The sequence below is a fragment of the Dermacentor silvarum genome, chromosome 9 (assembly GCF_013339745.2).
Source record: "Dermacentor silvarum isolate Dsil-2018 chromosome 9, BIME_Dsil_1.4, whole genome shotgun sequence".
Taxonomy (NCBI): Eukaryota; Metazoa; Arthropoda; class Arachnida; order Ixodida; family Ixodidae; genus Dermacentor; species Dermacentor silvarum.
The window spans coordinates 67,988,592-68,003,455 of NC_051162.1; the positions used below are offsets into that span (position 1 = coordinate 67,988,592).

The window sequence follows — 14,864 nt, forward strand, 5'->3', positions numbered from 1 at the left end:
GCTGGTAGCGCACATATAATGCTGATAACAAGAAAGTGGTGGACTGTGACTAAGTGCTACCAGGAACACTTCACATTATACACAGGAGGCCACCTTTCTTAAATATGCTATAGTGTGGGAGCACGAACTGCATAATGGCAAGGGCTTGAGTCAGCCAACAATTTTTTGCTGCAATCGTCGAATCAGCAAACGCAGAGTGCGAGATGTGGGACACAGGGTCTCTGAGATACGCATAAAACTACAAGATAGTTTTACAACACAGATGGTAAAGAAATTTCCACAGCCGTTTACGTCTGTGGACGGCATGCGTTGGTGCGCAAGGTTTCAAATGTTAAAAAAATGTCAGCAACGCACATGCCAAGGAGTCCCAAATTTTTCATTAGAAATAATATTATTATGAATATAAAATAAGCTACCTAGGTGCGCGGCACGCACGTACTATCATATACTATTTGCATCATATTCCCGCCTGCGCCAAAAATGATGAAGCTCATGGAACACTTGCGCAGCGTCGGCGTTTGAGCGATCTGTCAGCTGGCTGACGGTAAGTTCAGAGAGTCAGCCGCACCGGGGTCATTTATCGGACGTTTCTTTGCTGGGCGAGGATCTTATTGCACTCCAAACTGTCATTGTCGAATATGTTCAGAGTTTGCAGCGTATCTTTCCTCTTCCAACGGTGTTTCCAAAGCATGTGACGGATTCGGATAACAACCCTTCTTCTGGCACGACAATGATACCCGTGTTCGTTCATGTCTTCCTGTGCCTAATTCGGCTTGTTTCGTGCAAACGTCTTCAACCCGATCACCTCCGATTAGGTTGGCTCGAATAAAGTGCCACCTTTCCTGTCGGCATTCCTTGGAGTCGCCTTATCTAACACACTTCTATTTTCCGTAATCACTGGCTTTTAGTGTAGTTCTCTGGCCTTCTTTCTAATTTATAATCCTGACCTGGAGCTTTGCTTATTTATGACAGATTTCAAATTCGAAGGCTCCGCTTACTATTTTGTCCTTATCAATAAGGTTATGTGTTCATCAGTCTACGCTTTTCAGGGTCATGCGTTTTCGATTCTAGAAGTCAGAAAATATTCTGTAGCTGACGAACTTTGTCGCGTATCAAAAAGAAGCTAATCAATGTTCTTCACGATTCCTCATGGCGTTCTGGTAGCTTGTTGTCATTGTATGTCCAAATGTTCAATGAAACCTATTCCCGGTGCACTTAACTGCTTTTGCTCGTCCACATCACCATTCACGTGGCTTCTTTTATCTGCAATAATGCTTGCGTGGCGCTGGCTGCTCCAAGTGCAGGACCAACAGGATGACTCACGTTGGGAGACCACAATATTCTGGCCTCGGAAAACCAAGAGTGGCTGTCGTGACGAAGTAGCAACAGATCGGAAAGTGCGCAGTCAGTGCCTTCAAGGGCTAAGCCCACAGGACTGGGATAGCCACAGAAATATGTCGTGCTGGCCCTGCGAGCCTCGAAGTTATCGTTGAAGTGAAAGTCTGCTGGACCGGCAAATATACCCCTGGCTGCTCGACGGGTTGGGCTAATATAATGTGATTCGCGTATCTCCATGGACATTACAGCCTTGCAAACATAGGATCATCGTGCTGAAGGGCTAGATCCAAACGGAGCCGAAGGAAATGAAAAGGATCATTCCCTCGCGAACCTCCAGGCGACGCGTGCAGCCGCGATGATCAATGGCTTGCCAGTCTCACTCTCATTCCCCGTCTCGGTCGCTCTCCCTGGTTTTAAAGCAGTAAATTTAAATAACCCATACCGACGCCACGCCTTACCGGATCTTCCTTTTTAATGAAACCGCATCGGAATAATGATGATAGTATGGTCGCGGGGAACACATAATTCACGCGTCACAATCTAGTAAGTCCGCTAGTCGGGTGCCATGCAAATGCGACATACAAACATTCACAATCTCCCGCTAAGACCTTTTTCCTCTGTAATGAGTGAGTGGAGAGCGTCGGAGTTCCTCCGCAGGGTTAAAAAACCCTGAGGAGGAAAGACAACTCCAAACACCATCGAGTGGCCGACAAAGAAGACAATGTTGGCGGGCGGTGGTACGAGCGACAGCTTTAAACACGTTTTACACGTTAGGTCCTCCCCACTTAAAGTTAGTTCATTTAGTATGGGTACCAGGCCACCGAGACATCCGACTTAATGAAATAGCTGATTCTTTAGCACGAGCTTCTTTAAAGGGTCCGGCGATATCTGTGCTGCCGGCAACTGCGTTTATCAGTGCAGCCAGATATAGGCAGTTTTCTTTGACTGAAGACAAGAAAAGCCTTGCACTAGCAAAATCAACAGACTTTATACATCTAAATTATTCTTGGAATCGACAGTGCTGTCCCAGCCGGCAATTCGAAGTAACATTTACAAGACTGCGTTGCCGTGTTCCACAACTAAATTTTTCCTTGCACAGATGTGGTCTGGCGGCGTCACCATTATGCTACCTCTGCAATGAACCAGAATCTATCGATCACTTTTTATTATCCTGTCGGCGGTTTTCTAATCATCGACAACGATGTTTAGAAATCACACTTCATAATCTAGTACTGCCGTTAAGCAGTTCAGTTTTACTCTCACTTGGAGCCACGGTGTTAGGATATGGCCACGGGAATGTTTGCCGAGCCATTTATAATTTTCTGTGACACAAAAAGATTGCCTTAATAATATTTTCCCATTTTTACGTGATTGCTTTATTTAGCCTTCATTAAATTGTAGCTTTAGCAAATTCAAAAAGTAAAGTCACAAAACCAGAAATATATTATTATTATTATTATTATTATTATTATTATTATTATTATTATTATTATTATTAATCAAAATCTACTTATTTCCTTTGCTGTATTTAATTTATTATTAAATTCATATTACTATTCGTGTTCAGGCAAGGCTGACTAACTTAGTATAAACTACTTCTTTTATTATTGCTTTATTTCTCATGTTCAATTAGTCATTTATTTTTATTCTTATACTTATGTATTTATAAATTATTTATTTTAAATTACGATCATAATACCACCCGGTTCCTGGCCTATCCCCCTTAGTGGCTTGTGCCAAGTGTTGAGGCATCATCATCATCACCATCATCAGCGATCGGACGAGGGAGAGAGAGGATCAACCATTCAGTGGTGGGCACCAAACCACGGGTACAAGGAACGAGCAAGGAGAAGGAGACAGACTGGAACGCTTGGAGAAGCGATCGCTCGTAGACTGGGATTCGAAGATCGCTGGTGTCAAGGTCGGTGTCGTCAGGGTCCATACCCGAACCCGAGAGCCTCGATAGAACCAGGACAACACCGGCTGTCCCTGGAGAGATCCGCTGAGCGTAGGGCTCGGCTATTCCTGCTGCACCTGCTGCTGTTGGCGTTTCTGTTCCTGGTGCTGATACTGAGCTCCTGGTGCTGATCCTGAGCCGCGGTGCGGAGCGCATAGGTCACGGATGACAGAGGCCTGGAGCGACGCTGGTGAGAGGCGCCAGGGCGGAACCGCGAGCCAAGAAACCAGTACTTGCTCCGCTCAGCTGCAGCGATCGCACTTGGACGGCCTTCGGCTCCTACAGCCTTGAACTCTGAAGTTCGGGGTTGGCTCTACAGTGCGTCCGCGTCTCTCGCTACGCCACTACCGCCGTCAACGCAAGTTCCACTGCATGCTGTCAACACACTACCTAAGTAACTAAGACTTTCGATGATTGAGTTTTTCTTTGTTCGTTCTGGACCGAGAGTCGTTTGAAGTTCTCGCGTAGACTAACGTTTTATTGCGATAGCAATTATATGGACACTCAAAAGCAGATTTCTGCCGTCGGCGTCGCCGTCGCCGTCGCCGTGAGGTTCCGTATGACGTCATTTGGAGATGAAATCGTCGCCGCGCGCCGAACGCTGTATGTGCGAGTGAAAGGGCGCGAGGGGCGCGTCTTTCACGGGGAGTGAACGCACGGCGGAGAACAAACGCGCGTTCTGCGCCGTGCTCGCTTAAGGGCTGCAGAAGTAGGCGTCTCTTTTCTCCTTTACAATCACCATATATGTAGAGCAAACGCGCCTTCTTCGGACGCGCGAGAGGCCGTGGGGGAGGGGGAGGGAAGGGAGGCGACGTTTAGCTGCGGCACCAAGTGCCTATTTATATCAGAGGCTCCAGCAACAGTCACCAACGCCGCACGCATTTTGAGCTAACGCGGGCAAAACGCCGATGGCGTCGACAACAGTTCTGCGTGTTGTTGCTACCAAAGCCGCTCACCTTACTTCGTATGACATTGCTGTGTTGCTATCGCATTAATTGCTTCGCCCTTAGGGCGAAACTGTGACGTTTTTAACTGCACTTTTGCCTTTGTTTTTCTGTAGTTTCCGTGTGCTGTTTAGTGTTCTCTTGTTTTCTGTTTCTTGTAATGAATAGTAAGCTTGTTTTTGGAAAAAAAAATGTCTTCGTCTTTCCTGAACTGAGGCTCTACCTCAGTTTAAAAACTCGCACTCGAGGAACCTGTCATCACATCCTCTCGGTATACCAGCCGCCAAGAATACTCGTAATTTCTCTTGCACACATGAAAAATTAAATTCGCTGATCCCTCTGAAAACCCGACATTTGCTTGTAGAAACGTTACTCCTCGCACATATGTAACCTTTGGATGTATATTAGAGGAAACAAACTGTGAAACTAGTAAAACAAGCAAGGTGCGTCTACATATATTAGGGCTTGCTTATTGTGAAATAGAAATGTTTGTGCTAAGATGTGTCGTACTTACTTGCTGAGTACCGTTGAAGAAGGATGTGGGCGACGAGATAAGTTCTAATTATATGTGCTCCTTGCATGGCAGTGACACTGGCAATGTCTTTTACTAAATTGACATGCACCCCACAGTAAGCGTCTCAGTCACAAAAAGGAGACTTCGCGGAATACATAACATAGTATATCACTGCAAGAAGAATACGTATACAGAAATGTTTGCGTCATCATTTTTTGCGGTTGACCAGAGCCTTGCTACACAGTCGCTGCGTAATCTGCAGTAGGATGCATTGTAATGTCTTACCTCTAACGCAACGCACATTGCGATATGCCAATAACATGAACGTTGGTGTAAGCTTCTAAATATACTTTTTGTAACCTGCGTGCTTCTCCAGAGAAATTTAGCAGAATCATATCTTACAAAGTAAAAGTTACATAATTTACCTTTGTAGCATTGTGGGACCTTAGAAAGAAGACAACCGCAAGTGCTCTGACTGCGTCATTAAGATGCTACGATGACAAATGCGAAGGTACTGAGAACTTTCTACGTGCGTTTTTAGTGGCAGCTCACGGTTTGACGTCAGCATTAGGTGTTCTTAAGAAGGTGATGCCGTTGAGTTGACAAAAACCTTGAACTAAATAGCCTTAAAGCATAGGCACACTCGTGGTGTGGTGTCGTCACAAGTATAGCCCATTGACGCTTCCAAGTAGTCAAAGAATTGCGTTTGTGGCGCCATCGTTCAATGCCTCAGCACATGGTAACAAAGCAAACCTAGGAACGAACTGGAAACAATACGATTGCAGGCCTTTTTTACTTCGCACACTTTTTATAACCGTTTTACAGTTTGCAGAAATAATACAGAGCAGTGCTTGGCTATTCGATGACAGAATTGGATATGCCGAGGTATGCTTCCTGCAAGAACCGCAGGGTACGTCCGTCTGGCAGAAGTGTGGGCTTTCAAAGTGGATGGAAGTATTAAGTGGTCAGGAGGTTGAGATAAGAAAGAGACGTTTTGAGTTATGTGGAAAAAAGGCAGGGAAGAGACTCATAGAGGCGGAGTCGTTGTAGGCATAGATAATTGTAAATATAGGCAAAAAAGTTGTATTCAAAATGGCGCAGTTTCACCAGAAAGGCGAAACATCGATTGCGATAGCAAACTAATGGACAGCAGTACGAAGTAAGCATAGTAGTTTTATCGGCCGCAGAAACGTGTAAACATAGGCATACTAACTAAATTAACAAGCACGGTGTCAAGCACGCAAAAGCAAACATGAACGCATGCCACTCGATGACCACGAAAACTCGCCGTCAAAACGCTGTATTGAATAAACGCCGTAGCAGAAGCGAGCGAATTGGGGCCTTCGTCCCACCACTCGCATCAACGCCAAAACTGCCGCGAAAATACAGCACAGGGAGCAAGGGCCACCCCCACCGCAGATTAATTTCAATATACAGCCGCCCGGGCGGGAGCGCGCGTCGTAGTACGCAGCCTCCCCGCTCCCTTCAGTCCCCACGGAACCTTGCTGCCCGGCAGGCGCGCGCTGTCGCTCGGGCGGCGCGGAGTAAAACGCGCACCCCCACACCCCCCTCTCCCTACCCTCGCTCCGGAGTGTTGCACGTGACTGGAAGACGGAGCGCTTCCTTCCCGCTTTTTTCGCTTTCGTGCGGGAGATTGAGCCGTGATCGGCGGCTCACCCTTGCACGCTTTCCCTCGCACATAGAGCATGCAGCACGCGGCGACGATTTCATCGTCAGTAGACTTTATGCGGAACCTCACGGCGATGCGACGGCGACGGAAGAAATGCGCCTTGCGTGTCCATTTAATTGTTATATCAATGAAACAAAAGATCACGGAGAAAAAGCCCAATGGCTAGAGTGCGGTACGCGTAGTAAAATCAGAATAAACTAAGCAGACTATATGACTACCTCTCGCGGCGCAGTTTCAAAGGGGTTGCCAATAAATATGATCATCATCATTAACAACATAAGCACATCTTGAGGTGCCGCACACTCTCTATATGCACCGTCTTCATAAATCAGCATCAAATAAAACTAGTGTGCACCACATTGTACGTCTTAGTGGCTGCTTCTGGAAACGGTAATGTCGTTGTGATTTTAACATAAAGCAGTCCACTCTCTTGTTGAATTCACAATAATACCTTCCAGAATTAAAGTATTCTGCATTCGAAAACAAATTATGGGTTCTACATGTTTATACGAAACCTTCCAAGACATTATAAATCATGGAATATTGTAAGCATGAATCAGTCTAAACCGTCGTTTCAAGAAGCAGCACCGTTCTGATTCAAAAGTGTACTTACTCTGTCGTGATGCCATGATGGTATAATCAGTTATGATCTTAAAGAGTTTGACTGCGTTAGTGAGCTTTATAACAGCTTGCGTACGATGAGCACAAAGGGTGTACGAAATGTATCTTTGTACATGCCAGTACACGACTTTGTACTATCATAGTGTGAAATACTAAACAATCTAAGTCAGTCACATAAAAAATTGTAGGCAGGAACTACAATGAGCTGTCAATGCATGTTGTTATATTTGAGTGCCACAATGATTTGCTTATTATATTTATTTAGAGTTACGTTTCATTCTTTAGGTGAAATTTGACGTAAAAGGCTTCACTGGGTACAGCAAGAAAAGTGTCAAAGGCGAGTTGGGTTCCACTTGCTGCACTTTATTGAAATTATGTTCGGAGAGAAGTAAGAGATTGTTACAATATTCTTCAGCTATAAACATATTTCTTGATCACCACGTTCGCACCACAATTTCTGTAAATAGAGAAAATTGAACAAGCCTTCATTCAATTTAACATCCTAACTTCATGAAGCTACGCGCCAGTTTAGGAAAACGAAGTGACTCCATAAGCAAAAACCTGTATGCTAAGGCGGAAGTGTAACTTCGTATTTAAACTTGAAACTAATCCATCGGCAACATTCTACTTGGCCATATCCACCCATTATATAGCAGTGTTAAAATTTTCAGAAGCGCAATCTTCTTCGGCCTTTAGGAAACGAAAACTATATAGCAGTGTTTACGATTCCCCCTTTAGTTGCATTGTTATTATAAATTTTAAATAACATTCGAAATAGACTTTGTAAACTTATATTTATGGCTTTTTTACAACGTTTTTAGGTCCAGAATAACGAAACCAGAATGTAAATTATTCTGAACATAGAATATATAGCGTAGTTAGTTTTCTCATACACTGGATAGAAGGTAATTGCTGGTAATCAGTTTTCTCAAAACCAATAACATCCTTGCAATTGCAGTTAAGAGCATGGCAAATCTCAAAACGGCAACCCTTAAAAGACAATTAGAGTCTGTATTATGATAAAACGATATTAGAATGTTTATATGCTAATCGAACCTACAAACAGTAACAAACGTCACACCGCTAAAATATAAATACGAGCAACAGTGATGCCCTGTATGGATAAGCAAATATTACTGAGCCAGACTTTTTAAACGTGCAAGTATTCTTTGGCGAGTGCCCCAGCCCCGTCAGGCATTTCTTTGTTATTATTGAGTAAATGTAGATGATGGGTAGCTTTATAAGCGATAAGAAATGAACAATTCAATCGAAAAAAAGTTCAAATGAAAATGCCCACAGAGATACACAGGGCTCCATAGAAAATGCATGGGAGAGCATATAGTAGGGGTGGGTGAATTTACGTTTGGGGTGGGTCAACTTAAAATTTGCGTGTGGGCCAAACGAAATTTAAGGGGGGCACAACCTAAATGGGGGCAGCCAACTACATTTCGGGTAGGACAACTTATGCTTGGGGGTGGGCCAACTTGAAATTTGGGTATGGGCAACTTGAAATTTGCCAGGGGACCAACCTAAATTTGGGGGGGGGCACCTTGAAATTTGCATGCGGGACCACTTAAATTTAGGAGTGTGTCAACTTGAAGTTTTATTCGGGGGGGGGGGGGTGGCTCAAGTGATATTTTGGGGTGGGACAACTTGAAATTTGGGTGTGGGCTAATTTGAGATTTTTGGGTGGCGCAATATCCAGTTGAATGCTGCTGGGCGTCCTTCGAGTTATGTACTCCTTGCAGGCAAGCGAGTGCGTTTGTATTGGGCTTTACCGAGGCGCACTTAGAAGGCGAGGGCTTGTGTGGACAAGGAATGCGCCCATAATAACACACGTTTGGGATAGTGGCAGTGAGGGTGATGTGTATGTGTGTATATATATATATATATATATATATATATATATATATATATATATATATATGAACGCCAAAGTGACCGTCATCGTAATGGCGCCACCTCCACGGGTAAGTGTGCCCGCGCGATGAGAGCTGTCGGAATCTGGCAGCACCAACGTTTCGCTCATCGAGTGTTCTTTATTAATACTACTCAAAATGGGGTATGAGGTATTATCCAAAGTAATATTATCAGCCTGTTCTCTTTCCGTATGCCAGCCATGCGTTGATGTACAAAGTGAAGTGTGTCCGTATATTGTATATCCTCAGCGTTCTCCTTTATGTTGCACAGAACAAAATTAAATCACCGACCATGTGAAAAATACAAAAAATGACGTTTCAGAACTCCTGAGGGCTCCTTGTGCACATAAGGTAGGCAATGGCTCGTTGTTTATTTACAAGGCAGGGTTTGCCTGAAGGAACGCGAATAATCGAATGTTAGGTTTCCTTCCATGCGTTGAAGATTACCAGAAGATGTCCAAATAAGTAGTGATTCTACGTGAAGACGACTACCTGGATTCTTTTCCTTGGGAATTACGGGTGCGTTATCCCCGTCTGCACGATGGTCATACGCTTTTACGTGATCCGCAATCATCCTGCACGGATGTTGCGTGTTTCTTACACCACATTACTGCTCTTCCAATCTCCGGGTGAACTTTGCTGTTTCTCTAATGTAGGCGCTATTGTGGCCGCACACATGAGACCTTATATAAGACACCCTGAAAATTCTGATCAGGCCCGCTCTAGCGTAAAACTATTCCAATATATTTTTACTCCACTCTCCTGACGTCAACTTGATGTAACCGCCAACGCAAGAATCTGGTGGTGACCCACAGCGTTGTTTGAACCGACCAATCAAACGCTCTCCTAGTTTTTAGGAGGTCACTTTTGTTTGCTTTAAACGAATTGCATTGCCTTACTTGAATAGTTTTTGTTATCTAATTGGCTGACAAGAGGTGAGGAGCACGCAGCAGTGGCGAGGGTTTTGGTGGCGCCGATGTAGTGCAGTGAAAGTTGATACCAGAATGAGGAGGGCGGTACCGGTATCTGCGATTGTCCCGCTTCCCCTTGCTTAGTTTGTGGTGGCTGGTCGAAAATAGCGGTGGCGTGCAACAAAAAGAGCTTGACCGCGTCATACTGCCACCTAAAATGCTTTCTGTACGCAAATAACAACATGGTAGACGGCCGCTCAGAGTAGCCAGTGTCCAAATCAATGGTTGGCAGACATCGTCTATTGCTTTTGGAACGGGCCGGTCTACGGCTATTCCGAAAATCTTACAGCTTTACTCGGCATAATAATGCAACTTTGATGTGTACAAGTCACTTTGACGCGGTGAGTTTTCGCCGTTTTGTGTCGTCGCGTGACATGCAGGCGCAGTGGGCACACCCACAAAACTTTCGACCAATAGGGGAGGAGTAATGGCAAAAAAAAAGGTGTAGATTCGGAAATCGTATCTAGCGAATACTCTGGCTAGAGCCTCGCGGACGCCTCTTATGCAGGGTTACCAGCATGGTAGCGAAATGCTCTACCGGGCTTGGAACCACAGTGAAGGTTGGTGCATTTCGTGTTTTGCACAAAATGATTGAGGGAACCGTTGGCGCGCAGCTCCTGATGCATGTTTTTTATTATTTGTCCATGTCTTTCATTGAGCAGGAGCGCGCCGCTCGTGTAATCAAAGATGATACCGCTGACCACTTGCGAGTCGTTGGGTGACAGGAAGCAAATCCAAATAGCGCCACGTGTGTCTTATTTTCGTAAACCGCCAAAAACAGGCTGCTGTTTGAGTGGCGAATCTGTACATCCAAAAAAGGCAGGCTGATATTATTTTCTGTTTTCACCACGAACACGATGCTCGGGTGATGTGCAGTTTGGCATTCAAGAAAGTGATGTTTGCTTTATTTTAAGATGCTAAAACAATCGTTTACGTAACGTAGGAACGTCTTGTGCGCCGGCATGATGCTGTCAAGTGGTTTGGCTTCGATTACTTGCATTACTAGTTTTGATACCGTGACGGGCGTCGTCGCTTCCAAAGCTGTACCATCTGTTTGTTTATAAATGTTCGAGTCAAACTATAAGTATGTATTGTAAAGCCAAATTCAGGTATGTCTGCACAAATCGGGCCCATAGAAAGGTTTGCGTTCGGCGAACGAACTGTCCCGTAGTATGCAATCTTGGCAGGTGGTCACTGACAAGTGGAGGCGCACGCTGGTAATTAGTGACGTTGCATCAAATGACAGCATAATGTCTTCAGTACCCAGCGACTATCATAGACAATCACGGTTATATGTTTTCATAGTAGCTCACGGTTCAGGTACGGTCCTGGAAGCTCACACATCATTATGCAGGTGGGTTTTGGGGTGTAAGGCGAAGAAAACGAACATATGCTAGTGCGTGGTGTGCGGATGCTGCAGCCTAAAGCCTAATGTTGCAGGCAATACCAACATCCTGCGTTGGTATGCATCGCCTGTTAAAACCACACAACAAAATATTTTTTCTGCAACAAGCAAGTCCAAGCAACAAGCAAGTTCCTCTAGGTGGTGAAGCTCGCCAAATATAACAGTCTCTCCTGGGGATAGCAGCCTTTCCCGGTGTCTCTCACGCGGATACCGGGCCTCCACATGTTCTACAGGACCAACCAGGCAGTCTGTTTCCTCCAGCTCGATAATCATCTCTATATTCGCAACATCAGTGACCAGCGCTTGCGCTATCTTCAAGCAAGTTGCGAGCTGCCAGATGGTCTTCTCTCGCCACTTTCGCATCCGCCAGGTCCCAGTGTCTACGACGACATGAAGGACGCGGCTTAGGTTCGCTATGGCATCCCTCGCGTAGCGCCTTGCCCACATCCTGTAGTTAACAGCTCCAGGATATCGGAAGTCTCTGCTGTGCCGCCACCGCTGCCGGAATTAGCCGTTTCGGAATACTTATTTCCAACGCCCTCAGCTACAGCAAACCTGGGATTCCATCACTCATCTCCTTTCGTCGTCTCTTCACTCAGTTCTGACCTCCACATGCACGAACAAGGCAACAACTATTCGCCATCCTGACGCCTTACGTTCACGGTTGATTGACTGACAATCCCATCCTAAAACACCAGTCAGGTGTGGATGCTAGATCAGCCTCCTCTGCCTGTCCATCGCATCTTACTAGCACCCGCATATGCGAAGAAAGAGGAATCGGCTGCATTCACTGCAACATGCACAGGCTTCACCTTTCTGTGGCGCTGCTATCGTTACAAGTTGGCCGAAGATGCCGTCCTCGGCGTCTTCATTATCGCTCGTCTACACGGTCTGTTCCCTTCATAAGCGTGGGTCCCCTGCCAGTGCACCGCACTTCTTTTCTCCGTGATAAGAAAAACAGTGCGCGCTGACGTCTACCACGCAAGACGAAGTGCTAGGCAAAAAGAAGATGCACGTCATGCACGCTAGCATGCTTGGTCTTTCCGCGGCGGCGTCCTCATGCACGCGACAAGCTCACAATTGTGCCACCTCTCCCTATTGTCGGAATCGCGTCGTGATATATATATATATATATATATATATATATATATAGAGAGAGAGAGAGATAGAGAGAGAGAGGCCAGGTGTTTTTGTCGCAGGTGGTTGAAGCTCTGCTTGCTCAATGCCGCATAGTTCACCGGGCCACCGCGGCGTACCATGCTCAAACTAACGGGCTTACGAAGCGTTTCAATCGAACCTTTGGGGATATGCTCGCCATGCACGTTTCATCGGAGCATACAAACTGAGACATCATCCTCCCATTTGTCACGTACGCATACACTAAGGCTACCCAAAATACTACGGGATTTTACCCTTACTTCCTGCTCTACTGTCGCGATCCGTCCCATACCATCTATACAGTTTTGCCTTATAAACCAGACACGTCAGAGTGTGCTCCTGTTTCAGCCGCCGCCCGATACGCCGAGGAATGCCGTCAATTAGACCCACATTTCACCTCCGACGACCAACAACGACAAAAAGCCAATCGTGATGGCGACGCTACGAATTCGAACTTCTCTCCCGGCACACTTATCTTGTTGTCCGTGCCTTGTACCACGCCTGTACTTTCGACAAAACCTTTCTCGAAGTATGATAGACTATACCGCATCGTCGAACGCAAATCTCCGATCAACTATGTCATAGAGCCGCTTACACCGACATCCGACAACCGCCCCAGTGGACGCGATGTTGTCCACGTTCACCACCTGAAACAATTCTATGACCCGCTCGGCCCCACGTCGTAAGTCGCCAGGATGGCTCCACTTTGGCACCGGGGGTAATTGTAATGAAGAAAAAGAGCTCAAGGACAAGGCCAGCCAGAACGTCTGTTCAATGCCCGCAGTGCAACCAGAGGGCCAGCCGGATCGCCAGTGCTTAGCACAAGTGTGATCTGTTCGGGCAACCAGCTGTTCCTGCTCTGCGTCACTTGCCTTCTCGGTTACAAACAGACGCTACTATCTGAATTTTTCAGTACACCCCCTCACAATATATATATATATATATATATATATATATATATATATATATATATATTATAAGGATGTTTATTGGATGGCACTCGAAGAAGCCCAAGGGCGACTGTCCAAAAAGCCCAGCACGGACTCTGCACGAGCGGCGCTCGAGAGCCGAAGGAAACGACCCACTAGAAGGTACTGGAGAAGGAGACCCACTTCAAGGCGCTGAAGCGGACTGCCCACTTCAGAGTTCCCACGCTTCACTACAATTACCCCGGGTGCGAAAAGGGAGCCGCCAGCGACTTAACAGGTTGTCACCATGAGTGGGTCATGGTATATCTTGAGGCGCTCCACATTGATGATGTCGCGCCCTCGACGGCGCATGTCCGAAGACGGTTGAAAGGGTTCGATGAGGTAATTTACTGGGGACGTACGTTCGACGACACGGTAGGGGCCTTCGTATTTGGGCAGCAGTTTCGAAGAGAGTTCAGTTGCGGTGGTAGGGACTGAGAGCCAGACGAGCGCCCCAGGAAGAAACGTGGGCGCAGAATTAAGTGTTGGTGTCACCGCGAATGCTCTTTTGCCGCTCTTGTTCATTTGTAGCAAAGGTCCGAGCCAGGTACAATAAACGTCCTTATAAATTGTTGGAGAGTGCTGTACCTTCAAAACCGCTCCAAAGCCCCTTCGATGCCCCTGGAGCTTCGATCCCGTGCACTACCATCTGCCATGCCGCAAGACGCCTCCCAGCAAACGCCTCCTCCCGCACCACCCGCATGTCCCAGTGTCCCTCGTCAACGCTGGCGCGGATGGCACCGACGTGGAGGACTGCCTCGCCATCTACGAGCGCGTGAGCGTACCCGACAAATGGGACGAGGTAGGAAAATTGAGCAACTTGGTATTATACCTGGCGGGAGTAGCAAGTCTGTGGTACAGCAACCACGAATCCGCTTTCCCGACCTGGTCCGCTTTCAAGACTGCAATTATCGACGTGTTTGGCCACCCTGCTGTTCGTAAGCTACAAGCAGAACAGCGTTTGCGCGAACGGGCTCAGCAGGCAGGGGAATCTTTCACCAGTTACATAGAGGACATCCTGGACTTGTGCAAGGAAACCAACGCGACCATGTCCGAGTTGGATAAGATCAAAAATGTCATGAAGGGCATCGACGTCGAAGCCTTCACCATGCTCCTCGCCAAAAATCCTCGCACGGTGGCAGAGCTAATAACGCTGTGCCAGTTATGAGGAGCTACGCCGGCAGCGGTCGTTGACCCGTCGGCCGCCAGCACGGGGCGCACATCTCGCTGGGTTGTCAAGCGTTTCTGACTACACCACTTTGCTGGCAGAAATGAAGACATTTGTGCGCGAAGAAATTGCACGCCAGCTCTCTCTGCTTCCCTTTTCCCACCCGCAGCATGTGGAACAGCCATGAACCACACTCTCGCCTCCCATCTGC

At 46.5% G+C, this 14,864-nt stretch overlaps 2 protein-coding genes across 3 annotated transcripts in view; both read right to left on the minus strand.

The window, feature by feature from the left end:
• The window catches only part of LOC125940241 (uncharacterized), a 40,787-nt gene extending 35,919 nt beyond the window's left edge, over window positions 1-4,868 (minus strand). The window contains exon 1 of the mRNA XM_049656108.1: window positions 4,754-4,868. Within this exon, the coding sequence (XP_049512065.1) occupies window positions 4,754-4,820 (67 nt within the window). The 5' untranslated portion in view covers window positions 4,821-4,868. The remainder of the gene's footprint in view (window positions 1-4,753) is intronic.
• Window positions 4,869-7,299: 2,431 nt separating this feature from the next.
• The window catches only part of LOC119465293 (papilin-like), a 56,708-nt gene continuing 49,143 nt past the window's right edge, over window positions 7,300-14,864 (minus strand). The window contains exon 5 of one of the 2 annotated variants that reach the window (XM_049655979.1): window positions 7,300-7,521. In XM_049655979.1, coding sequence (XP_049511936.1) covers window positions 7,499-7,521 — 23 coding nt within the window. In that variant the 3' untranslated portion in view covers window positions 7,300-7,498. The remainder of the gene's footprint in view (window positions 7,522-14,864) is intronic. The other variant, XM_037726086.2, reaches the window with a different exon arrangement.